The following is a 26046-nucleotide window of genomic DNA, read 5'->3' as shown; positions in this document are numbered from 1 at the left end:
TGAAGCTGTGCCTTAAGTAGGCACTGACATGGGTCTGCAGCGTGGTCTGGAGTGCAGGCTAGATGTGCTTACGCGTGGGCAGCGGCTTGCGATGTTTGCAGCCATTGCTTGCGCAGGTGCAGGCCGGCCGATCTGGCACAGATCAGGTTTATCTCAGCGTGAACTTGCAGAGGCCGTGTCCCGAAAAAACTTCCGATGACCTCATGCAGTACCTGCCAAAATGCACAGGATGGTTAGCTGGAAGGTTGGTTTGCCGCTGACGGCCCAACCAACCATCCTTATCACAGCACGAATCACCGCTTTGCGCTTGCTGCACACCCAATATAGCTAAATCATTCCCTTTCGGATTCCGTAGTGTCATGTGCTTATAACCCAGAACTAAAATTATGAACTCGTTCTAATTTCAAGCGTTACAAGAGGTAGGCATTCTCTATAAATTCCACTCACAGATATCACCTCTTTACGCAGCATCTGGATGGCGAGCCCTGAATCCTCATCAGACTACGGCGATGACCCGGACACAACGGGGCCTCCAACTTGGATGCGCCATGTACGCTACACCACGAGCTGGTACACCGTGTCTCCTATCGACGCCGAGCTCCCCTGCACAGCGACTGAGGATCGAACCTGTCAGATCGTCCACCACCTTCCGGTGTGGAACGAGGTGCTATACTGCATTCACTACGAGCTTAGAGAGTGCTCTAAAAGGAAGGGCCAGCTGTCGCTGGTAAGCCTCGGTCACGGCCGCCGTTATCGCCCCTCGGTACAAGACTTCATCGATTGGCACAAGGCTAACAGTCTTCTCAGCTGCCTTCTGAAAAACCACCGATGCATAGACAGCATTCAACTCCTTTCCTGGAGTGTGTGTGACAAGGTTTTCCACCCGTATTACAACCTCTTCTGCGATGCCTTGAGTGAGAACCAGTCAGTGAAGACGCTCAGCATCACGTTTTTCGGTAACCACATGTACGAAAAAGTTTGCGCGATGATCGCGTCACGTGGGCGCCACCTCGAACAACTCGAGTGGCGCTCCTCAGCTCCAGCCGCGTTGTTTGTCGCGCTGACCAGTGTTCTACGGACGACGACGTCTCTGACCGTGCTCAAAATTGGTGATTCTCTACGAATATCTGAGCCGGAAGCGCTCGATTTTTTGGCTGCTCTACGACAAAACACAACCCTGAAGGAGCTGTCAATGCGCGAACACTACCAAGCCAAGGTTTCGTTGCTGAACCGCTGCGAGTTCGCCGAGTATCTGAAGAACAGCACCACGCTAACAACGTTACACGTGTCGCCTGTGTTATCGACGGTTTATCAGCGCGAAAAGTGGTGGCTGTGGATACTGGAAGGCATATCACAGAGCAGAACCATCTCTGCGGCTAAGCTCGGAGACATTATCATAGGCCAGCATACCTCCCCGATCATTGCTAAGATCTTCAAGCAGAACAGTGCTCTTCGTTCACTTACCATGACTTCTGTAACGAAGTCATTTCTAATGACGCCGGAGGATGTTCAGCTCCCCACGGTCAACACCTCGTGGCTCGACGCCTTCGTGCAGAGCGAGACGATAGAGGAAATATCGCTTGACTTTCATATGTTGTCGATGGCGCAGTGGGAAATGCTTTTAGTAGCAGTGGCGAGGAAGCAGAACGTCACCAAAGTGACTGTGAAAATACTCCCTCAGGACAGTTGTTGGCTACCGAAGCTGTTAAGGTTGCTGCGCGAAGGAGGCGCCGAAGACAAGGTAGTCATTGAGACGGAATTCCACTTTGTTGGCGATCTGCACAACACGATGGAGTGTCCCGCATTCTCAGAAGTTCGCGGGGTTTGCAGGCAGGACAATAAAAGCGACATCTGCAGGGCTTTGCAGCGTGTGCCATCACTGCACCACATCAAAAGTTTGACTTTGCGGATTGCAGCTTTTCACCTCGACGATTCGATAGCCTCAGTTCTGGGCCAGTGCATCAAAACAGCAACGTCTCTTCGCAAACTACGCCTTACCACGACACGGAACGAAGATGCAGGCGACGTCTCCCACTGTCCGTGGGAAAAGGTCGTGTCATCTTTTCACGACAACAGAAGTATCGAAGAGATATGTGTGGCTGCTGTATGCATGCGGGACGAAGATATTGAATGCCTGGCGGATGCAGTCAAGTTCAGCACCGTACTGCGCGCTGTAGAGTTTAAGGGCGAGAGCTCGGATAAAGTGGACGTATTTTTTCGAAAGTTGGCCGTTAACATCGCGCAAAACTACAGCCTCACGTCGGTCAACTTTTTGGACTCTGCGAAACGAAACACGTCGTCGTTCAAGCCCTGGTATGCCGTCTGGGAAGCGGCATGTCGTAACCGTGACCTGCTCGAGCTCGCCACTGTGTTTGTCAGCGGCATCCGGCCCGATCGGTATGTATGTCAGTTTGCGCTGGGCTTGGAGAACAGCACAGTTCGGCAGTTTAAAAAGGGCCCGTACTTTGTAGCGCGAGACAAGGAACCAGAGGTCAGTTTATATCTCTAATTCATGTGCAAATTAAATTGCGGTGGGGAAAAATATGTCATAATTTAGGTTTCTGTGGGCAGCATGCCTGAATTGCTGACAAAAACATTAATCTTGCCCACTGGACTGATGTGGTTATTGTGTAGGTTCCTCTATCACGTTGTCACCCAGCTGTATTTTTGAAGATTTCAACTGTAATTCTTTCAATTACCTCCACTCACTCGAAGTCATTATTAAACCTTGAGCACATTTTGAAACATAAAGCGTGTATATGTTTTTTGAAAAGCGGCGCAAACTTGACTCCTTTCGAAGCTGTACTAGAACTGTACCTCTTAATGCTGACCCATGCATTTAACAAGACAGATTCCAGTGGTCATGTCACAAACTTAACCCAACACCGTTCGACTGAAGGTTGTTCAGACTCCAGTGTATATTCTGCATGCCTATTTGTTGAAACTGTGCCGTGTGCAGGGGCCCCGCGTCGGTGTTGCAGGGATTAGGGCGCTCGAGCTCTATGCTTAACGGTGCCGTATCGAATCCTGTTCGCGGCGGCAGATTTTCGCTGCAGGCGAGACGCAATGCGCCCATGTGATGTGCTATGTCAGCGAGTTAAAAGAATTTGAGATGGTCAGCATTTTCGGAGCCCTCCACTATGGCGTCTATGATAGCCTGAATTGCTTTGGGACGTTAAACCCTACAAAGTAAACTAATCGTACAGGGAAAAAGGATGACATGCCACTCTGAACTTTTTGTTGCGAAGGCAACACTACGGTAGGTCTGAGCGATTTCGCGGAGCCCTGGAGAGTCCCAACTGCGCATGCGCGACGAGCGAGTGATGTCACACGGAGCACAGCTGGAGAGCCGCGTCGGAGTCGCCGCCGACTCCTCCGCTGCGTTGGTAACTCAGAGGTACCGCCGCGCCAGCTGCGCATACGCCAGGAGGGAGTGACATCAGACCACGGAGCGCGCGCGCATTGAGACCGGCCGTGATCAGACGGTGCACAGCTGGCGCGCCGAGGCCACCGCTGACTCCGCCGAGGTTCTCTTAAGAGGAGAATGGCGAAAGCCTACCCTTTGCTTCTCATCGTTTACCTCTTATCGGCGTTTGCTGCAGTGCTACATATAATTATAATTAGTTTACCGGAAAGGAGAGGCACAGTCGTTGAGGCACAGTATCAGTCACACTTTCTCCGGCAAGTCTGTTTGGACGGTACACCACCGCTCCTGTCGCGTGGCGTTCCATGGACGTGTTCAAGTGTGCTCCGGAATGCTGACGGCACCCCAGACTGCAGCGCTCCACTTGGCCCCAGCTATAGTGAACTAGAGTATTATCCCCCAGCGGCTGTCACGCTCGGAGGGCCACCACTCTCTATGGAAAGCGCGCCGCGTTCATCACCCCTCTCCTTCTAGCCCCCCCTACCATAGAGGAGGGCTACGAAGTAGTTTCGACCGCCTGGGGAACTTGAACGTGCACACAGACGCCTCTCCGTTTTGCCTCCATCAAAACGCAGTCGCCGGCGGTCGGGTTCGAGAACGGGTACTCCGCCTAAAACGCCGGTGAACTTTGATGCGTTCAACTTAACGCTGGTTGAGTTCGATGCAACGCTGCTGCCAAAGCTTTTGCTCCACATTCGGTTCAGCAGCGTTGAAACCCTAAAATAGTTTTCCTACAACATTATTTTGTGGATGAACGAGCAAGATGGAAAATGATCATTCTGAAGTTACAATAATACTCATTCTCGAGTAGTGCTATAGAAGGATAAAAAAACAGCTGTTGCTAACTATGGGCAGTGGCACGCTACGTGTGTATTCGTTGAACTGTCAACACAACCAGTTTTTAATATTTTGCAAGATAAAGCATTGCAATTCTTGGTGTTTACTTTGTCCCTGGTAGTTAGCTTTCTATTTAGGTTGCCATAAACGCCTTACGGAATACTTTCTTTCGCGGATGAATAGTGTGTGCCGGTTACTGAATACTGTAGAAGTTGTATCCAGAACATATACATCACATTTATTGTGCTTATGGTCTGTTGTAACGGGGAGATTAAAAACGAAATGGACTACTGTTCTCCTCTTTCTTTGGAGGCTGGCGAGCCGTTGTTTTTATTTTAGGTGCGAATAGTTCGCGAATACAGTACAAATGGCCATGTACGCATGCGCATCGCGTGTCCGTAGAAGATAATAATAAATAATAATAAATTGGTTCACAGGAAGGGAAAGGCGCAGTAACTGTCACACTTGCTCTGTGGACACCCGAACCGCGCCGTAAGGGAAGGGAGGAAGGTGGGAATGAAAGTGGAAAGAGAGAAAGAGGAGCCGTAGTGGAGGGCTACGGAGTAATTTCGACCACCTGGGGATCTTTAACGTGCGCTGACATCGCACAGCACACGACGCCTCTTCGTTTCGCCTCCATCGAAACGCAGCCGCCGTGGTCGGGTTCGAACCCGGGAACTCCGGCACAGTAGTCGGGCGTCTTACCACTGCACCACCCCGGCGGGGCTGTCCGTAGAAGAGGCTTCCAAAAATTGGTGCTGAATAGAATTCGACTGCCAGAACCTGATCGCAGGATGGACTATGGATTTCAGCTTTCAAACCGCATCACTGTGTGCAGTTTGTGTTGCCCACGAATAACCGGAATGGGAGAAAGTTGCCCAAGTGCTAGCAAGGTTTCTTCGAAAAGCTGCAATACTCGTATGTTTTGTTTGCATAATATTGCGTAAACATAGGGGATGAGGAGGAGGAAACAACTTTATTTAACGCATTGCATTAAGCGTTAAGAATGTCCTGGGCCAGGGTCACCAAGGCCAACTGATCTTGCAGCTGGTCAGAGGCTAACCAAGCCCGCCACGTTGGGGGAGGAGGGTGTGGAAATTGAGGAGATTGGAGGGCGACAGGGCATGAAAAGATGCAATGCTCCAAGTTTGCATAGTGTTCTGGGCAATTTGGGCATGCAGGGGAACGTATGATTCTGTATAGAAAAGATCGGGCAGGAGTAAGCAGTGTATTTAGTTGTATGCGTCTAAGAATGCGGATTTGCGTGGTAGTGAGAGATTTATCAGGAAGAGGAAGTGTACGGAGTGTTTCTCTAATGTTGTCGTAGTGAACGTTGATTTATTTTTTGTAGTGAAGAGTAGTGTCCCACGTTGGTGGATAAGGCCAGGGAATCCCAGGCGCCCGGTGTTAAAATTCGCGGGCAAGGCGATGCACTACCTCATTGCCTGGGATTCCAGCGTGACCAGGAATCCACCTCAGTGTTACAGTGTGGGGACGTAGCTTGGTAAGAGCTGTGTGTAGATCATCGTGTAGTTCTTCAGGATTGCGACCCGTGTGAATGGCGCGTATAGCTTGTATTGAATCAGTGTATATGGTATATCCTGAAGGGTTTAGGGGATGATGTTTCGAAGCTAATCTTTCTAAGCTGCGACGAAGGATGTGCCGAGGCATGGAAGAATGCTACGTTCAGATTTCACTGTTTTCGTTTTATCCCCTTTTCTTTAGGCCCTGCGCTAGCGCTCTGGAAAAGGTCGCCCACATACCAGCATTGGTCGAGAAGGTCGCCTCGGCAGCGTCGGTCAGCGAGACCGAGGCAGATGGCATGATTCGCCTGGCATCGGCCCGCTTGAAGAAAATAGACGAGTTCATGAGACTCGCGGGGGTGGTCCGCGAGCGGGTGGTGTGCCACCCGAGAGGAGACGGCCGCTTGCAGCTGGACGACTTGGACCCCGACTGCTGGTCTTCCGTGAGGCGCTACCTTTCCCTGGACGACATCAAGGACTGCTCGAAACAACACGATGCTGTTCACATTCGTGATTGGCGACTCCGCGTGAAATAAAAATTATCAAGAAATTGGAGGGCGCAGTACGCTTCATTTTTAGCGGACACGTGAATAGTGTAGTGAGGGAAGTGTGAAGAAAAGAGTTTTTAAAGAAGCAGGCTGAGAAAGGATCGCTGAAAAGATCCGTAGATCTTTTCTACTCTACATTAACACCTACTTGAAGAACCTTCGAAGTTAGGTTTTCTCTTCAACCAACTGCAAATGTTAGGTAAATATGGCCTTCCGGGTGGTGGCGGTGACAAACATTTTATTTGTTTTTTTTTTCGAAGAGTTTGCCGCAAGGCATACGTTGAGAAAGGGGGAATGGGATGCAGGAGATAAAAAGTTAAAAGGAGGGAAGTCCAGTTGTGCTTATGTATTCGAGAAGAGAAGGTTGGCAGTATAGCGATTGTTCATTGTCCATTTCTCATAATCACTATCGCGATTCCACCGCAGGCCCACCTTCATGATTATCCGTTGCCTAATGTGCGTCGTTGATGGACACGTCCACAAAAAGTGACGCGCATCGCAGACGTCAGGTGGAGTCTCACAGTGAGGGCACCTGTCAGTCACTGGTAGATCTTTTTCCCGCCATCGATGTCGAACAGATGGGGTCAGAGCCGCCTCTGCCCGGATCCGGCGCACTGTCACCTCCTCCTGCCGAGTAAGACTACGGGGGAGAGGGTGCGAAGACGGAGGAATGAGAGCGCGTGTTCGCTGGCGCAGAACTTGCGAATCGGAAACGTGGGACAGGATTGGATCTGGGGGAAGAGGGGGAAGGTGGTGGATCGCCTGATGTGTTTATATGCGTCATAGCATCTGCTTGTATATTATGTAGATCGCGAGCATGGCCGCGAATCCAGTGTATGCGAATAGGACATGGGTACTTTGAACATAGCAAATGTATGGACTGTGTTATTTGGAATATGCGTCGAACGGCCTTAAGCTTTTTAAGGGCAGTGAGAGAGTCTGTGTAAAGATGAACTGCATTGAATGTAAGAACTGGTGGAAGGGAATGTATGGCATTGTAAATTGCTTGAAGTTCCAGTGCCAGAGGGGTGTACGTATCCGCGGTATATGTCACGTGAGTGTTGAGATGCGGATGAGAGGGACTATACACAGTAGTATCTCCTCGCTCTGCAGTATGTGATGCATCGGTATATAATATGCACCCTTCAGGCAGATGTGCGGATGATACCGACGGGGAAGCAGTGGGGCGATTGTCCGTGAGCTGGCAGTACGACCATGGAGGTAGTGTCTTTAAATGATGTAGTTGTAAAGACTGTTTGCGAGCTCTGTTTGCCATCCGCTGGTCAACGAGCTCAGTGAGCGTTTTAGCTGGGCATACTCCTTAAGTACTGGTATGGGTGTTAGGCGGGGAAGATACGTTATTGCACGCTTAGCCTCACGATTGATGGGCTCAAGGGAGTCCCACTGTCTGCGGGTGAAACGTTGAAACTGTGCCTGGTATATTATACGTGGCTGGAGGACAGAGCGAACAAGCTGGCGGGCCGTGTTAGCACGCGCGCCGCCAGAGCGCATAGCTATGCGGCGAATTAGACCTAAAGTAGCTTGAGCGGTATTACGGATGGCTGTCAGCCACGGGGTGCCAGTCCCAGAGGAATGAAGAAGAAGACCAAGAATGCGAACGAGGGTTTGTACCTGAGGAATTGGGGTATTATCTATCATAAAATTTATAGTGGGAGCTTTCCGTAAGCCAGCTTTATTTCCAATTCGAATGAAACAGGATTTTGTACGCGAAAGAGTTAGGCCCAAAGGAGGGAGGCGAAATGTCAATACATCCAGCGCATGCTGGAGGGCCGCCTGATGGACAGACGTATTTGGGTGACAGCACCATAAGGTTATATCATCGGCATACGCAAGCACGCGTATAGAAGGGATGGCCTCTAGGGCTCGAACAAGTGGAATGAAGGCCACATTAAATAATGTAGGGGCGAGAACGGAGCCCTGGGGCACTCCTCTGTTTGAGGGGAAGTGACCAAAGGGCTTTCCATGGACACGCACACTGAATGTTCTATTTGTTAGAAAGGCATGAAGGCGAGGAGAAACCTGTGAGGAAGTCCAAAAGTTTGAAGGGAGGCAAGAATGGCTGAGTGAAGGATGTTATCATATGCTTTTGTTATATCTGTAGCGATCACAGTTCTAACAAGATGACTGTGCGGAGAGTGGTGAAGCACGTCAGCAGCCAAAGTAGCAAGACCGTCCTCCGTTCCTATTTGCGGGCGGAAGCCAATTTGGGATTCTGGATAACAATCATGGGATTCCAACCACCACGATAAGCGAGTGGCGAGAATGTTTTTGTAAAGCCTGCAGATCGTTGGCGTCAGGGAAATTGGACGAAGGGCCGAGAGAGATACTGGAGGATGACCTGACTTCGGTATTGGAACAACAATAGAATGCTTCCACTCGTCCGACATGACATTTGTACAAGAAGGTGTTTGGACCGAGGCTCTATTGGCCCAGGCCCTCACAAATCTAGGTGGAGCTCCTATTCCGGAGCCCCAATGGCGTCTAACGCCGCTCGCGTCCTAGCGATAAAGGTCTGCTGGGGCTGTAGGTCGTGGCAGCTGAGCAGCGCTGCCTCCCAGGCCTCCCTAGAAGGGGGGTAATGAAGGATGGGGAACGGTGGGCATTGGATGGACAGGCCCAGACCATGTGTAAAACGTCCGAGAAGGTCACTCCACACAGGCTGCAGCCCCCATCAAAGTCTGTATTGAAGTGCTTCAAGACTGCCGGGCACAGCATTGTTTGTAAAAATTTTGAGAAAGAGCCTTTCGTCTGCTCTCCGGAGACCATTACAAGGTTCCGGAAAGCGGCGATGGCTGTCCTTACATGTGGTAATTTCTTTGAATGTAATAAGACATTCAGTGGGCTCGGAGTATACTTCCCTTACGAAAGAATATTCCGAAACTTTGGAATAGCGTTTTCCATGGCTGTACGCTGTTTGTCGTATCCGCAACATTATTTCAACCGTATGCGAACGAAGACATAGTGTCAACTAGCCTTGTGGTGTCATCTAGGTTTTCCCATTGAAACCAATTTTCCCACAAACATTCCTCTTAAAGCCTCGGCAAAATAAATACCTAATGATGCTGCTGTAGGATAGATGAGGCCAAACTTTCGCCCGGTGCGCTATTTTTAATCACTGAACGGCCCGAATCACCCAATTACAGCGTTATTCTGATACGAGACAGCCGATTTCGAAGCGCGCTGCCGCTTCGAAATCGCCGCTAAAATATCTGACACTTGCTGACGACAACAATGAGACAATGAAGGCTTTCACCTTAGAAGGAGGTAGAAAGGTAGTTGCGCTTCGGTGCTTAAAACACAGCGCAATTTGCTCCGGCCAGGTATATGTTGCATATGATTTTTCAAGAACTTACGCTTCGTTGACTGGCTTGAAACTACTGTTGTGTTTATTTTGCAGCCTACAGTGATTTGGCTAACACATATATTTTGCTGATATAAATACTATGCATATTTATGTTCCAAGTTCACGGGAACTGAGGATTTTGTGATGGAAATCGACGAGCTCTTCAGATCCCTGAAAGCGATGCCTTGTGAGTACACACTCATTCACCCACTCTATCCATGTGAATTGCAACTGAAAACCGACCATTTCGCGTTATTGCACAGATGACTGGTGGCAACATGATAAATATCCTCTTTGCTTTATGAACAGGCTTTGCCTCTACGCGCTGTCTAAAATTTGCTCTGTGACCTTTGTTATAGGTTTGTGCCAGAAGCTACTTTTTGTGCTCTCACAAATGCTAGTACATTGCAGAATGTCTAGCTTCATATGCTAATATGGGTGTGTTCTATTTCAGTGCAGCGACCACCATCAACCATAGCAAATGTCAGCATCGCTTATATATCAGGTTTTGTGGCGAAGGCAGTAGAGGAGCGAATAATATGCAGTTTCTGCCCTTCCCTCCACGCAGTCGCATTGATCAAGTCCGGTGCTGATGCGGCTTATCGGCGTGCTGTCAAGGGGTGGGCTAATTTTTCCAAAGTCTTAACTTGTCACTGTCCTCGTGACCATTAAGAAAGCTGTTGATATTGCCCTGCCGCACATAAAAAACACCAACGTGTGTCAGCAACTGGAACTGTTACTGCCTCGACTGGAGCAGTGCCACTAGCCGTAGTTTTCGACATGTTAATTAGGCCACTTTCATTCAATATCGGCGCTTCTGTAACGGACCGGGCAGCATACCGCAAGAAGCTCGCCTTCAAGCCACTGCACAGGAAAGTGCTGCACGTTTAGAATGAAGAAAATGTGAAAAACCGATGCTGAACATCATGGCTCCGATTTTGTCTTTTTAAATAAAGTGCAATTTGTATCTTTCAATGATTTTATCTGTACTCCTGCCAAGCTGTAGGCTTAGTAAATCAAACCACCTTTTTTTTTTCTTGCCGAAGATGAAAAGGAAAAGAAAAAGTCTAAATTCGCGCCTCAGCTGCAGCGCCTTGAGGTGTTCCCCTCGAGCCTATGGTGTATGGCCCGTGTTCCTCATCTTGTATGCGTATGTTGGCTTGGTGGTTTGTAAGGAATTGTTTTATGTAGTTGAATGTTTTGTGACCACAGTTGGTGTGACTGAGGTGATCGAACACCACCGAAGAGCCGGCGCTGGTAAATTTGCCAGCGATGCCAAACTCGACATGTTAAAATGATTCCAGAGCACTAAATAGTGCGCATAGACATCCAGAACATTAGCTGCAAGTCGTGAGAGCAGGCAGCAAGGTCCAATGGTCAAGAATTTGTAATTGTTAGAACGGCAACAATGGCCTGCACACTTCAAAGCATCAAGTCCAAACCTTATAAATGCGATCATGACATAACAGCCAGAAATGTTTAAAAGCTTCCCTTTATTTCGGCGTGGCTGAGTGGTTAGCGTACAAAGCTTTGGAGCAATAGGTACCGAGTTCGTAGCACACTAGGGTTGCAGATTTTTTTCGCAGTTTTTTTTTCTTTTTAAACTTTTTTTAAAATGTAGTTGAAGTGCATCGTTACTTTTCAGTTTTACTTTTTATCTGAGGCGTGTTTTTTTCCTCCGGGCGATCAGTGCGGCGCATGCCATTATGCCGCGCCCCAGTACGCACAGTCTCCAGCGTCATACAGGGCCCATAATCAGGTATGGCACCCAGCGGCACTGGTTTTTGCAATAGTGATGCAGCAGTGCAATATGTTATTTTAGCTTTCATCTGTGCGTTGATCCACAGCAGTGTATTCGCAATATTGCTTTGTATGGTTACGCTCGAATGGTAACTATACGGGAAGACGCAACAGATAGTCGAGGCTCGCAGCCGCTGGTGGAAACCCTCCTTCCGAAAGGAACTGCGCAAATTTGCTCGTGGTCAATAAAAAAAAAAAAAAAAATTCGGGTACATGCCCGCTGCTCGTCCGCGATTTTTTTCGCGCAAATAATTGTATTTTCGCGTAGGCCATTACGTTCTTTCACAATAGGTGTTTATATATTGCAAGAAAATAGCTCTGCCAGGTGCATTGCAGCTGCTCTCAGAATGCAACATACTGAATTCAGCAATTATTGCAGCTTCCATTGCGCAGTAATATGGTCGGCGTAAACTTGTCGCTTTTGACAGAAGCGACCCACTGCGCTCGGAGCTTCTTGTTTTGCGGGAACTTGTGGAAACTGACATCGTCGCAGCCGAAGGTGTTCGTACACCAGACGGCACAGCAGCACCGCATGTTGGGACGAGTGTTCAACTCAAGCGACACCTTGAACTTCCACAACCTCGAAACACGAGCAACAACACAGGCTAAAAACGCCCTCGGGCTGCTGGGAGCGCCTGGCCTATCCTCACGGTGACGTCACTCACGCCGGCGTGGGTGAGATTTCTCTCTTCACTCTTCTCCTCTCTTGCGCCGTCGCGGGCCGCGGGAAGTTTGAACGATGCGCTTTCAATCAGCGATTGCTCTGGTGTTTTTGCAATAATCGTAAAAATAACTTCACAGACCTGACCAACAATGAGTCTACTTCAGTACAGTGGAAGGTGAGCAAGTTTGAAAACCACTGCAGTTTCCTTTTAACCGACTTGGTGTAATGCCCAGCGTATCCCTAGTGAAAAACACCGTATGAGTCACAATAACCTCATACAGATTTCTCATACTAAACTCATACAAATCACATTATTTCTCATAAGTTTCTCATATGATGAATGAGTTTAGTATGAAATTATATGAGATTTGTATGATTAGTATGAGTCTAGTATGAAAATTTGTATGAGGTTATTGTGACTCAGGTTTTTTTCACTAAAGATGCCATCCACTTCGTGTGTGTGTGTGTGTGGAAGACTCTCTCTTTCTCTCTGCGCTGCTTTCCGCGGTCTACACAACTCAAGCCGACACATTATGTTAGAAACTTAAGCAGACTTGGTGACCTGATGGTAGCTGGTCATAACGCGCCTTTTTGAAAAAGGTGGGTAGCACAGCCAGTAACTAACAGTAATTGATACTTTGAGACTGCGAGCTTTGTCCTCAATATAGACATTACCGGCTGCGTCGGCGCCTCTTCGTCAATGCTACTTTGGAAATCTGTCGATTCCTACTGTTTACGACCAAGCTCTTAAACATTTTAGTTCCTGCAGTTTAAAAGCCGCTGATAAGTGAACGTGACAGGTCATCGGCGCTTATGAGCAGCAATGCTACTTTCCGCTGCCATTTTGCACCAACCCACCGCGAATACTCTATTGCCGTCCTTGCTCTCCAGCTGAAACTTGCGCAGCAATTCCGTAATTAGTTGATGCCTGATATTCGACCGGAAGTATGTCATGACACACTAATATCGCAACGCCACAACATACTTCACTCGCCTCACGGCAACCCGAGGCTTGCGAATCACGGAATGCACCGCTGAGTATCGGTTCCTGCAGGAACACCGTCGTTTATTATACTTGGCGCCATTATATAGTAGCAGACGGCAGCGCGCTGTTTTATGTCACTTTATTTCTCTTTTTCTTCAGAATGCGTATATGCTTACGTAACCTGGCACCGTCGTACTGCATACGTCACGCGTACGTCACAATTTGATTAAAATAGCGAATTGTCGAGCATAGGGCTCCCGAGTATGCTCTCGGGCACCAGTGTCTTTACGGGCACCTAGGGTGCCTCGATACCAGCGCCGCCTACATCGAGGCACCATATACGGGCCCCTAGAGTCACTGAAAAATTTTGCAGTGACTGTACGGGCACCTAAAGGGGCTTTACGGGCACCTGATGTACAGCGCCATCTGCAAGATAAAAACATAAACTGGGAGGTTGACTCATGGCCGGTCTCAAGGGAGGGCGCGCACAGAAGAAGCGCGCTAGAGTTACAACACAGGCTTAGTAACTCTAAAGCGCGCTAGGGTGCTAAAGAGCACTCTCCCTCGTGACCGGCCGTGGCTGATTGCTCCCACAATTTGATTAAAATTGCGAATTGTCGAGCATAGGGCTCCCGAGTATGCTCCCGGGCACCAGTGACTTTACAGGCACCTAGGGTGCCTCGATACCAGCGCCGCCTACATCGAGGCACCCTATACGGGCACCTAGAGTCACTGAAAAATTTTCCAGTGACGGTACGGGCACCTAAAGGGGCTTTACGGGCACCTGATGTACAGCGCCATCTGCGAGATAAAAACATAAACTGGGAGGTTGACTCATGGCTGGTCTCAAGGGAGGGCGCGCACAGAAGAAGCGCGCTAGAGTTACAACATAGGCTTAGTAACTCTAAAGCGCGCTAGGGTGCCAAAGAGCACTCTCCCTCGTGACCGGCCGTGGCTGATTGCTCCGATTGATACTTTCGTCGCGTGTGCCGCGCGCTTTCTTTTACACGGGTATGCGCTCGCGTAGGCGAGCCACGATGTACCGCCTGCACTCCGCCTTGCACGTAGGCGAGGCTGCCGCAGATTTCTACGAAGGAAACTTAATAAAGGCTACAATTTCTTGTTCGAGCAGACGACTGACGGGAAGGAGTCACTATTGACGGCGAAGTGCGTTTGTTTTCCATGTGAGCGAAAACGTAGCGTTGGAAGGAAATGGTGTGATTTGTGAAGTTTAACGTCCCAAAGCGACTCAGGCTATGAGAGACGCCGTAGTATAGGAAATTTCGACCACCTGGTGTTCTTTAACGTGCACTGACATCGACAGCACACGGGCGCCTTGCTTTTCGCCTCCACTGAAAAGCGGCCGCCGAGGCCGGGATTCGATCCCGCATCCTTGGGAACAGTAGTCGAGCGCCCTAACCACTGTGCCACTCCGGCGGGGTAGTTTGGGCACGTTAAATCCTAGAAGCAGAACTGAACAAGTCTATGCGAGAGTCTATGCGATTAGATGAGATTTTATGTGGTTATTGCCCCGTACAACTTTTGGTTTTTCAGTAGGGCCACACCAGCTTATACCGTCTCACCGTCGTATTCACTGTGTTCTTGAGCTGTTTTAATGCTTCCTTATTCTTTCTGTTCGCCTGCAAGCACAGCCCCAAGATCCAGATCGTCGGGACCTCATTCGGGAGTTCCTCTAAACATTTACTGCCCTCTGCAGCATCTCTTTCAGTTGGCCTTCATTGCCCCTAGTAACTCGCAACGTGTTATTGCCAGCGTAAAACGTGATTTTCAACCCCGGAATCTCTTCCAGCCTCGGCTGCAACTTAATTAATGCAAGATTAAACTTAAGCGGGGGCAGCACCGGACCCTTCGGCTTCCCCTTTCCTCCTGGAGGGAAGGAATCGGCCTCAACTTCCACCACTTCAATTTCGGCAGTTTTACCGTAAGAGAAAGATCTCATGTATGGAAGGACTTGCCCCTGGGTTTATATCCGAAAGGTTATTTGAAGTGGCCTCGTGGGCCACATTATCGAAAGCCTTACTGAGGTGAAGTCCAAAAATGGCTTTATCAGCATCCTGACGTCTTAAGCTGATAAGTTTGTCATATAGCCAGTCATTGTGGGCGGGGGCAGCTAACCACCCTCCATATAGTCCTGAAGTCATTTGAGCGCCATATGTTCCACCCCACACAAGCAACCAGTCATATGAGGTGTAGGTTCTCTATGCACAGTTTGTTCCCGCTTTGGTAATAAAAGTGATCCTAGCATATCTCCACTCCGGCGGAAGCTCTCCTTCACGCCAGAATTTATTCATGAAATTCGTAAGTGCCCCACTGACTTGCAATCAAAGTTCCTCAAAACCTTATTCGTCACTCCGTCTTGTCCAAACGCTGACGTAGTACTACGCTGCTTGGCCACGGCAAATAATTCCACTTCCGCTATATCATAAGGTCTGCGTCTAGTTCAGGGTTCTCCTTTCCCCTGTAGTCGGGTAGTCGACATCCCGTAGTACTATTAATGTACCGTCCTTTGAGTTCCTCCACTAACTCATCCATGGACCCTGCGTATTGATGCAACAGCCTCGCTGGCTAGTTTCTCTGCACCGGTTCGGCCTGCGTCGAATTGCGAAGATGCCGCATACGTCGCCACGTTTTCTTACACACAAACTTCCCATTCATGCGATCGCATATATGTCCCACTTGTTTATCCTGGAACGTGAACATATTCGCCTTAATTTTCTTTTCTAGTCTAACAATCCGTCTTCTCAAAGCCCCTTTGCGCGTTTCATTCCTCCATCTTCTTTAGAGAGCGAGGTGCGCCTACCATATGTGGAAAGCTTGGTTTTTCCAGGTTTGGAATGTCCAGAAAGTGGGTGAAACCTATATATCGCTTATCGCTGCTACTCGAGTAGTTCCTAGCAATGTTAATTAGTTTTGTAGCCGAATGCTCTTACGCGACTCTTACCAACGTCACTTCTTCACTTCTTCACTTCCTACGTTAGGTGACATAACCACCGCTAAAAGATTAGCATTTTAAAGCTGTGAGAGATGCCGGGGTGCAATTTTCGTAGTGCGATTGTACATCAAGGCGAACCTTATGTCGGTGACAGAGGATAATGGTTACACAATTAATGAGCTGAAATTAACTAATCGCCCTTGTATTTCAATTTTAAGAGGCAACACTTCGAAATTCCAGGCTATCAGCATCAAAACAGATGCAGTTCCCTTTTAAATTCTGTCAGTTGATAATGTGGTTTCATATATCGAAAGTAAAAAATACGCATCTGAAAGCTTATTAAGTTGAATTTGAGCTTTGCAGATTTATAAAATAGTGTCGTTGCCTTCGCGTGATATTGTCACCAAAATCACGCTAACCGTCCTCTACATCATTGAATACACAAACTGCGTCTGTATTCGATGCGTAAAAAAAACAACAAAAACAAGCGCCTTCGATTTATAAATGTGTCATGCGTGGAAGCCAACTCATCGGACTTTAAGATGCGCACTATTTTTATTGCAAAAGCAATACTACTCTAGGTTTCGAGCCTTCAGTGCCTTCAGCGTGGCGCGGCGGTAGCCACGTCTTACCCACGTGACGCTGTGATTCGCACCCCACATGAGAGCTGGGCTACCAACTCAAGCGGTCGGCGTGGCGCGGTCGGAGCCGCGGCTCAGTTGACAGGACCTGCCAACTTGGGTCTCTCGTTTCACATGGGACGGTTATGTCAGAATCAGCCTGCTAGGACCCTGGCATTCATGTTACCCCTATAGGCCACTAAGGCACGCTCATACGGCTTGGTTAAAGCGGGGCTTTATATGTGGGCTGAAAGAAGCTGCCAATTTGGGTCCCTCGTTTCACATGGGACGGTTATGTCAGAATCAGCCTGCTAGGACCCTGGCATTCACGTTACCCCTATAGGCCACTAAGGCACGTTCATACGGCTTGGTTAAAGCGGGGCTTTATATGTGGGCTGAGGAAGAAGCTGCCAACTCGGGTCTCTCGTTTCACATGGGACGGTTATGTCAGAATCAGCCTGCTAGGACCCTGGCATTCACGTTACCCCTATAGGCCACTAAGGCACGTTCATACGGCTTGGTTAAAGCGGGGCTTTATATGTGGGCTGAGGAAGAAGCTGCCAACTCGGGTCTCTCGTTTCACATGGGACGGTTATGTCAGAATCAGCCTGCTAGGACCCTGGCATTCACGTTACCCCTATAGGCCACTAAGGCACGTTCATACGGCTTGGTTAAAGCGGGGCTTTATATGTGGGCTGAGGAAGAAGCTGCCAACTCGGGTCTCTCGTTTCACATGGGACGGTTATGTCAGAATCAGCCTGCTAGGACCCTGGCATTCACGTTACCCCTATAGGCCACTAAGGCACGTTCATACGGCTTGGTTAAAGCGGGGCTTTATATGTGGGCTGAGGAAGAAGCTGCCAACTCGGGTCTCTCGTTTCACATGGGACGGTTATGTCAGAATCAGCCTGCTAGGACCCTGGCATTCACGTTACCCCTATAGGCCACTAAGGCACGTTCATACGGCTTGGTTAAAGCGGGGCTTTATATGCGGGCTGAGGAAGAAGCTGCCAACTTGTGTCTGTCGTTTCACATGGGACGGTTATGTCAGAATCAGCCTGCTAGGACCCTGACATTCACGTTACCCCTATAGGCCACTAAGGCACGTTCATGCGGCTTGGTTAAAACACGGCTTTATATGTGGGCTGAGGAAGAAGAAAAAGAGAAGAAGAACGCTTGGTCACCCGTAGCTACTGCTTTCGCTCAATATTTGGTTCAGCAGCGTTGAACGCTTGTAATCTTTTACTTTCAATATTGCTATAGCCACATTGCTGACCAAAACAATTTAAAGAAAGGACTCACCTTTTATATTGATGGCGTTGAATTTCCCACTGTTTCGTCTTGAAATCAAAATTAAAACTTTTTAGTTAATTTCTGTTAATAAAGCGTCTAACCGTTATCCTCTATTAGAGACAGAAGTTACCCTTGCTCTGCAATCCACCTTCGCAAAATGCCTTAAGGTACCTCTTGTCGTTTTTAAAGTACGAAAAATTCTGAGGGACAGTGAAGTCTCCTTAACGTGCGATAATGCGAAAGCATTTGGTTGTTTGGTGGCCTGTTGCTGCTTCTGTTGATGTTTACGTTTGTGCGTAGGGCTTAACCCTAACTAAACTATGCTTCAATTGCGTCATGCGTTTTTGACCAGCAATTGCGTTTTGAAGACAATCATGTGTTCACAGATGCGCCTTTACTCAGTTTCAAATGTCGAAGCGTCGTGGCGGCGCCTCCGTCTAGCACGCCGATGCCCGAGCTCGTCCCGACATTGACCGGAGTTTTCTTATTTTCAGTGTTATTGTTGGTGTATGCTTTCACGACAACTGCACATTCACTAGACGCGACTTTACTCAGTTTCAAAGGTCGAAGCGTCGTGGCTGGGTGACAGCGCACGCCAGTGGCCCGAGTGTGATTAGCACATCAACCACAATTTTCAATCAGTTCGGTTGGCACTTTCTCTTCACCATATCTGGTCACCCCACTCACGCGGTGGTAAATGATTCCGCGTTAAATATGTAAACAGTAAAAAATACCGGCCCTTGCACGTAGTGGATACATATGTGCACTTTCTCACGGATGCAAGCGAAGGAAGCGCATTTAGCGTTGGCAGCGGATGTGACCACAAACGAGCTACACCCGTGCGCTATTTTTTTCCCTTAGGACATCCCATCCCACTACCTGGCGCCAGTCTAGGCCCGTTCGCCGTGAAGCGGTTTACACACGCGTGGCGTGGGAACAACGGAATGCCGGTTGAAACGGAAGTTAAATGCAGAAAATCAAACGGAAGACAACTGTTTCGAAACAGAGTAAGGGAAACGCTCTCGAGCACGTAAACCGTGGGGGCGGGCTTGCCGTAGCAGACGATGCGGACAACGACAAGGAAGCAGACGCGCTGTTTTTTTTTTTTCTTTTTTTTTCGTTTCGGTTTGCCCTTGCGTTCATCGTATTTAGCCGAACCTGTTCGCACCTCCTTTTCATTAGTTTTCGTTTCTTCCTGCAAGGGTAACACAGAACAGAAAAAAAATGCGGGCTGGATCGGAATATAAAACCCCCTTTCTCAATCTCCCTCCCTCTCCCACTCCGTAAATCCCCGCCACGATTCATTCGTTCATTTCCTCACTTTGGCTTTCCTAGACTCCAGGGTGAGGGCACGAAAGAGGAGCATGGTGTCGGCGTTGAAAGAGGGAGAGACTAGAACTACCGAACGGCGCACATACACGCTAAAAGAGAATAAAAATAAAAAGGAAATAGAAAGAACGGAAACTGGTCGGACGAGTCCTCCTCGCTTCGAACGGTTCTCTCCTCCCAACGTAGATTTCTTTCTTTTTTCTCTTTCATGGAGGTGCCCGAGAGTGCGAGCGACGTCGAAATGAGATTGCTCTACTAGCCACCCCCCTCTGCGACCGGCGTTCGTTCGTTCGTCGGCGTCATCATCAGACGGGCCGGTCTTCGGGTTACCGCCGGCGAACAAGTTTCCCGCTCGTGTTGCCTACAGCGGCAACGCCGCCGGAGAGCTCGACGAGCACGCACGCTTTGACGTTGCACTTCGCCAGGAGGAAGGGTAGGGACAACGATTTATAAATGCCGGCTCAGCGCCACAGGAATCTACGCAAGCATCATCAGCCGCGACCGCTTCTGGAGAGCAGGAGAGAACCTCAGCGCGTGCTTTGAAGGAGAACTGTTCAGTGACGACGAGCCGAGAGGAAGGGGAAAAAGAAAAACAGGTGGCGAATAGGTCGATACTATCGACGAAGCCAGGTAGATACACACTCCGTTTCTGTGGTTGCGCCGAAGACGTGCCAACGAAAGTGGATTGAGAAGACTTCGCCCCGGAGAGTCCTTCTTTGCGCGTGGTGTGTGGTGTAGGCTTTCAGGGTAGGAGCTTGGGCTGGATCATTATGGAACCAGCAACGAAAGTGATGTGTGATTCGTTGAGTGATCGCTGGGACGTCCCACTACGACGGCAGCGCGAGTGTGGAAGTGGACAGAGCGGCTGCGACGGACTTCGCCGTCTCCATACATGCAACGGTGTGTGGTTTAGGACAGTGGTTTTTGCAGCGGTGGCCTTTATGTTGGCGACACAAGCAACGTAAGTAGTCACATCGGAAAAGAAATAACCCCGCGTGGTGTTGTCGCGCTTGCACGACTATCGTGTAGTGCGCTTTTGGAAATGGTTTTTTGTACCTAAAAACTGACCCCGCATGGAATTCGCGTTTTCCGGACGCCGCGGCCATTGGTGATGCAGAACATCGATGGAGACGTCTTTTAACGAAGTGAAGAGACTGTAGCATTCACTATTAACTTACGGAGGTAACGGAACATGGTATGTAGCTGAACTTCTGAGGAAACTATTCTTGAAGTTTAGAAGCGTATGGAACACCGCAAGACTGTCGAGAGCAACAGGACACTTTCACTTCTTCAAGTAGTTGCAGTTAAAAAATAATCACAGGTATGCAGTACATTCCGAAAAACACTCAATTTATTTATCCGGAAAAGATTTTGCTGACGCGTATAAGATTTATTTTTTACCACGTCTCGCGCTACTTCTTCCCTTTTTTTCATGTGCGTTTAGCTTTCAAGAGGTTAATATTTGGGTTAATATTTGTGACTGTTTCGCACGTTGAATTGTTGTATACGGTCGTTTTACTACGTCTTCTGGTAAGTTTACTTTTCCCTTTCTTCATTCTGAAGAGTAATGGTAATGGGTCTTGAACGCACATTGAGCTGGAATTGACTTCTACATACTAGACGGTAACTGGAATCTGCTCGGATAGTTTTGTCTCCGACATAAAACGGCACCTTTACTCAAGCTATTCTAGTACTTCACCCTGTTAGCTTCTGTTACCGAAGAAAACTATAGCAGCTTGTACGCGCCCTTCCGTATTATACTCATTATCCAACCAATACAGCCCAAATTCAGGCTGTTAGTCTTTTTTACTTCCACTTTAGAAGAGGTGAAAGTTTCATCAACAAATTGACATGCATGTAGAGATAATTGAGCTTAAAAGTGAACAAAAATAAGCAATCAATTGGTCAACAAATTAGCCGCCATATTTTATTCTCACCAAAGGCATACAACACGAAAAATAGAGAATTGAGAAAAAAAAAAAACTGCGCTGCACGAGGTTCAGGCAACCTAGAAAAGCGTGGCAAGGTGTTCTGTGAATATTTATTTTCGATAGTGCATAATGGCTGTTGAAAGTTGCTTCGCGAATAAAGAACAAAAATAGGACTTAAAGACAGTCACCTTTAATCTTTCGATAAATGTGTGTCAGCGCCAATGGCTGTTTTCATGCCACTTTCCAATCCCCGTGCTCATAACCGAAGCGTGCACAGTATGTCATTCTAACGGTTTCGGCTGTTTGGCGAAACACAACTGGACTGCAACAAACGGACTTCGAGCGACGCTAAGTGCTCACACAACAAACTGCCCCGTCTCCTTTTCTCCTCTTGCGTCATGTTTTCGCGTTTCTCCTAACTTTCTGTTTGCTCGTTTTTTTATTCTTGCACCAACGAGGGCAACAAGCGTGTTTTTTTGTTTAATGGGGCAGGGTGATGTGCAGCTAGCTTTGAAACAACCACTTATCCATAGATGCCACATTCCCGGACATTATAGAGAAATGTTTAATTAGTTTTTTTTTAATTCAATTTTCCGCTTTTATCGAAATGATGGGAGGGTACTGCTATAGTATCGAAAGTGTTAGAGGGAAATTGAAAAAAAAAAAAAAAGCTGCCCTGCACTGGAAATCCGAACAATTAGAAACAAGTTATAATTAGAAACAAGTTTGCAGTTGCCATCGAGTTCGAGCAATCGTCGATGCTCATTGATACCCGTACAAAAAGTAGGAGAAGGTGCCCTTCTGTCGTTCTATTTAATTCCTATTGCCCAGGGTTCATGCGAAACCGCATGCCTCCACTACTGCAGGATCGGGTGCTGTGGGAATAAGAATAAAAGAAATAACCAAATCAAACCATCGTTATACTATAACGGATAAAGGAATCCTTGTGGTTCGTGTTACTCTTTCAAGTTTCAGTTCATGCCCTTGCCCTTGCAGAGGTAAACACTTAAACATGGTGTCGTACCGATAGGTCCAGGTTACATGGAGTTTGAAAGTGGAACAAATGTGTTTTCCGTAGGGGTAAAATGCACGTGAGAAAGTTCACATTTCTTTACACCGCTTTTTGACAAACGCTTACTCGTGAAATACCGTAACGAACACTATTGGCGGATATAAACACCTTTTTTTTTCTTCGTTAATACTTATGCGAGCACTCATATAAACCAACAGGAATCGAGACGGAACCACAAGGAATCATTTTCCTTTCTTGTTATTCGCACCTCTTAATTTTTTTTTTTGTGGCTCGAGTCTATTTTTTTCGCTAGTTTATTTGTACTTCTTTCGCAGGCCTGCATGTCGTTTCAGTACAAACTGATTGGCTTTTCTTTAAGGCGCCATCAACGTGAGCACACGAATGTATACCTCTGAGGCGCGTGGTGCATATAGGATGGACTTACTAGTGAAAGCTCCGAGGACAGTGAACGAGCGCAGTCCTTCCGGTGGCGTCTAATCTGGACACCGGAGAGGATAGTTCCTCGTGTTGCAACGATAACACGTGGATACCGAGTTTCTGAGACTAAAAGGTCAAGTTTTTTTTCGCGAGCGCAGTTTGTGTAAGTATACCATAGCAGCAAAGCAAATGTTTCGGACATATAGTTGGTGAATATACGTAATGAAAAACAGAGCACACTAAGACACAAAACAAAGCACAAGAAGGAACACAGAATCAGCACGGACTCCCAACTGAGATTTTAATGAAAAAAATGAACAGATATATAAAGTAGCCACATGCATACGTCACACGCGCGTTAAATGAAGTTCACGCATTGCGTAGGTTAATAAAGAGCAGAGTGCACGCGCCCATCCAACTGGTAAAATTGCCTGTTTGACTGGGTCTTAGAAAGTGCGCTGAGCCACCGGTCACCCATTTTCCCAATAAAAAGGCTCGCTTATAACTTTCGGATGACCTGGTTAGGGTTGAGGACCTGCTAGCAGTGCTGGAACCCTCCGCTCTTCTGTTTCATGCAGCCGTTGAGTCAAACAGGAGCTATATTTATTTCACGAATATTACACTGTTGCAGATGCCTTCCCATTATAAAATACATTTTTTTTTCTTCTAGGATGAGCATTGTGGTTGGCACGTCGTAAAATAAAAGTTCTGCATTCTGTCTCTGTCGGAGAAAAAAATCCCCCTGGTGGGACCGTGTCTTAGAGGAACAGGGAAGGCAATCCGAAGCTGGTCATCATCGATAGATTACCACCTTCTAACCGCAAAGAAAGGGCTTTCTCTGAAAAGGTATTATTGTAGAGGCTAGAATAGGCAAAAAAAAAAAAAAAGAAGAGACATTTCGTGGCTACATGAGTTTCTCTTTTCCCAGCAGTGTATATTTACTTATTCTCGGCGACCAAGACATCTTTCTAACTTACCACTTCCCGCCTCATCAGGTAGAAACTCCTTTCAAGTGCTCATTAATTTATTCTTCGCTCTGACAACGATGTAGCAAGATAATATGACGAAACAGGATACACCAGAATGATTGATTCACCGAAACGATGTAATAGCCGCTTCTATCCACTACCGTGACAAGCAGTGCGCGCACCCGCCGTGGTAGATAATCCCATGGAGGCAGGCAGAAACGGGGGTCGGGGTAGGGGGCCAGGGTGAGGGGAGACGTTTGTTTCATTGTCAGCATTATCCGAGCGTTGCATTTCTTTCTCCCTTCCGCTCCTTTCTATTTCACAGTTCACGGATATATTACTACGAAAAAAAAGAAAACAATAAGAAGAGTGTCGGTTTGTTAACAGAAACGATACCCATTCTGAAAACAAGGCGACACCACTGAGCTGCTGAGGTTCTGGAAGAGAGGAAGTGTGAAGAGGAGGAGGAAACAGTTGAAAACTTCCTAGTTTCCTGTAAAGGGTTTCGTCCTCTATGTAGTTAAAGCGGAAGGGCTGATTTAAGCCAGATGATTGGAGCCTATAAGCCAGTGGACGGAAAATATACTTTGAGTGGGCAGAAATTATAAAAAGTAGGTTAGCTGATTGGTGGCTAAAATGGTGGCAGGGCTTTGATTTAAGTACCCAACAATCCGTGAGCACTGTGGAATCGACACTATACAGAAATGCAAAAGTCTAAGCGTTGCTGGTGGACACGGTGCATCACGTTTGCTCTCAAGATTTGTCGTCATTGTCATTATCGCTAATTGCAGCTTCATTATCATCGCTACTATGATCTTCAAGGTAGACAAGGAGAATTATGAGGGCGTGGTGCAGTTGGTTAAAGAGCTCGAGTAGGGATCCAAGGGATGGAGGTTCGATTCCCGTTTGAGATATGATTTATTTATTTTTGACTGTCTTCCTCACGGTAGACAAGGATAATTATGATGTACGTTTCGATTGATGACGTCATTTGATTGACAGCTATAGTGGGAGACAGGACGCTGGACGCCGGGAGTATGAGGCATTAAAGGCTTTCGCATTAATATATTACTATTCATGGCATGGTGGCGTGCGTCGCCGCGGTCCGATTAAAAGGGTTCAGCCTTAACGTCCACCCGTCTGGTCGTTGTGCCTTCGTTTGAATGCGCTGAATTACAAAGAGTGCGGATGTAAAAGCTGCCATTCTCGCAAAACGCTTGCACTTAGCACACTGAGCGCAGTGACGTAGACAAATAGCAACAGCGCATTCGGATCAGCACCAGTGCTATTTGAAAATGCTTTTATTTTGCCCTTCACTCAACGTTGAGTTCCCCAGACAACTCACCACGGTCTCGCTAAAATATTCGCTCTGCTGATTTTGACTTCTTCGGTGGCGTTTCATTGCAGCTTTTAAAAATATTTCCAATCTCTTGCTTATCGTGAGTGCGTGGGTCCTTACGGGAGCTTTAGAAATGAGCTCAAAGAAACGCCTAGGTTGACACTGGACAATTTATATTTCTCTTTATTATTATTTTTCTCTGCCTTTTTATTCTGTCCCTCCCTTTAATCCCTCTTCCTTGACTTTTCTTTCTGTTCCTTTTTTCTTTTTTACCGGCCGCGTATTGTATCCCCTCGTGTATATTTCTGGCTACGCCACTGCATTGACGGATTGACCACCGTCGACGCAGCTGCCTCATTTCGATGTCGACGATGTGGTAAGCTCTTCGGTGCACTGTGCGAGCCGCTGTAAATGCTTTCTTTCACTTGTTTGGCTTTGTCAGGGGTTCGCTCGCGAAACAGTGAAAGCTGGAAGTGAGGGAGCTTTATAAGTTGTGCGTATAGAGCTAGAATGAGGGGCCGCCTGTCGTTTTTTGTTGTGAAAGCCACATTAGGCCAGGTTTTGGCCCGTCGCGTAGTCCATGGCCGCAGTCACGAATGACCTTGAACAGCCGCGAAGAAGACGAAGACGAAGAAGAAAACGAAGAGGAACAGGAAGAACAATGAGAAGAAGAAGAAGAAGAAGAGGAAAACTCTCTACGACAACACACGAGGTAGCGGGCTACTTTGCGAGGCACGGAGCGGCGTGCTGCGCACAAGGACAATACGAGCCAAATACACCGAGGGCTTGGATACCCGGTGCCCCAGGTGCGGCGCGGCCGACGAGACCATTCAACATGTAGTGATCGAGTGCCCAGAACTGCGACCCGCCCCCACTACGACAGCGACAACACCAACGGAGGCGCTTTTGACAGCACTCGGTCTACAGTCGACGTCACTACCCGAAGAGACTAGGGTAATCATGAGGGCAGTGGAGACGACAAAGCGTCGCCTCGAGGACTGGTGGCGCAACAGAGAAG

At 47.9% G+C, this 26046-nt stretch overlaps 2 protein-coding genes and 1 pseudogene across 3 annotated transcripts in view; all 3 read left to right on the top strand.

The window, feature by feature from the left end:
- Nucleotides 1-355: 355 nt before the first annotated feature.
- LOC146189141 (uncharacterized) lies at nucleotides 356-6320 on the top strand. The gene is made up of 2 exons (XM_084605187.1): nucleotides 356-2397; nucleotides 5987-6320. The coding sequence occupies exons 1-2, from the start codon at nucleotides 476-478 to the stop codon at nucleotides 6318-6320; spliced, it is 2256 nt and encodes a 751-aa protein (XP_084461313.1). The 5' UTR covers nucleotides 356-475.
- Nucleotides 6321-9822: 3502 nt separating this feature from the next.
- LOC146189140 (uncharacterized) lies at nucleotides 9823-10587 on the top strand (annotated as a pseudogene).
- Nucleotides 10588-19625: 9038 nt separating this feature from the next.
- Nucleotides 19626-26046, top strand: part of LOC146189139 (mannan-binding lectin serine protease 1-like) — a 67166-nt gene continuing 60745 nt past the window's right edge. For both annotated transcript variants that reach the window (XM_084604052.1, XM_084604051.1), the window contains exon 1: nucleotides 19626-20301. In XM_084604052.1, the coding sequence (XP_084460178.1) occupies nucleotides 20111-20301 (191 nt within the window). In that variant the 5' untranslated portion in view covers nucleotides 19626-20110. The remainder of the gene's footprint in view (nucleotides 20302-26046) is intronic.

Source organism: Amblyomma maculatum, chromosome 5, assembly GCF_055883805.1.
Source record: "Amblyomma maculatum isolate TAMU_Amacu chromosome 5, ASM5588380v1, whole genome shotgun sequence".
Taxonomy (NCBI): Eukaryota; Metazoa; Arthropoda; class Arachnida; order Ixodida; family Ixodidae; genus Amblyomma; species Amblyomma maculatum.
This window is presented reverse-complemented; position numbering and strand designations above follow the sequence as displayed.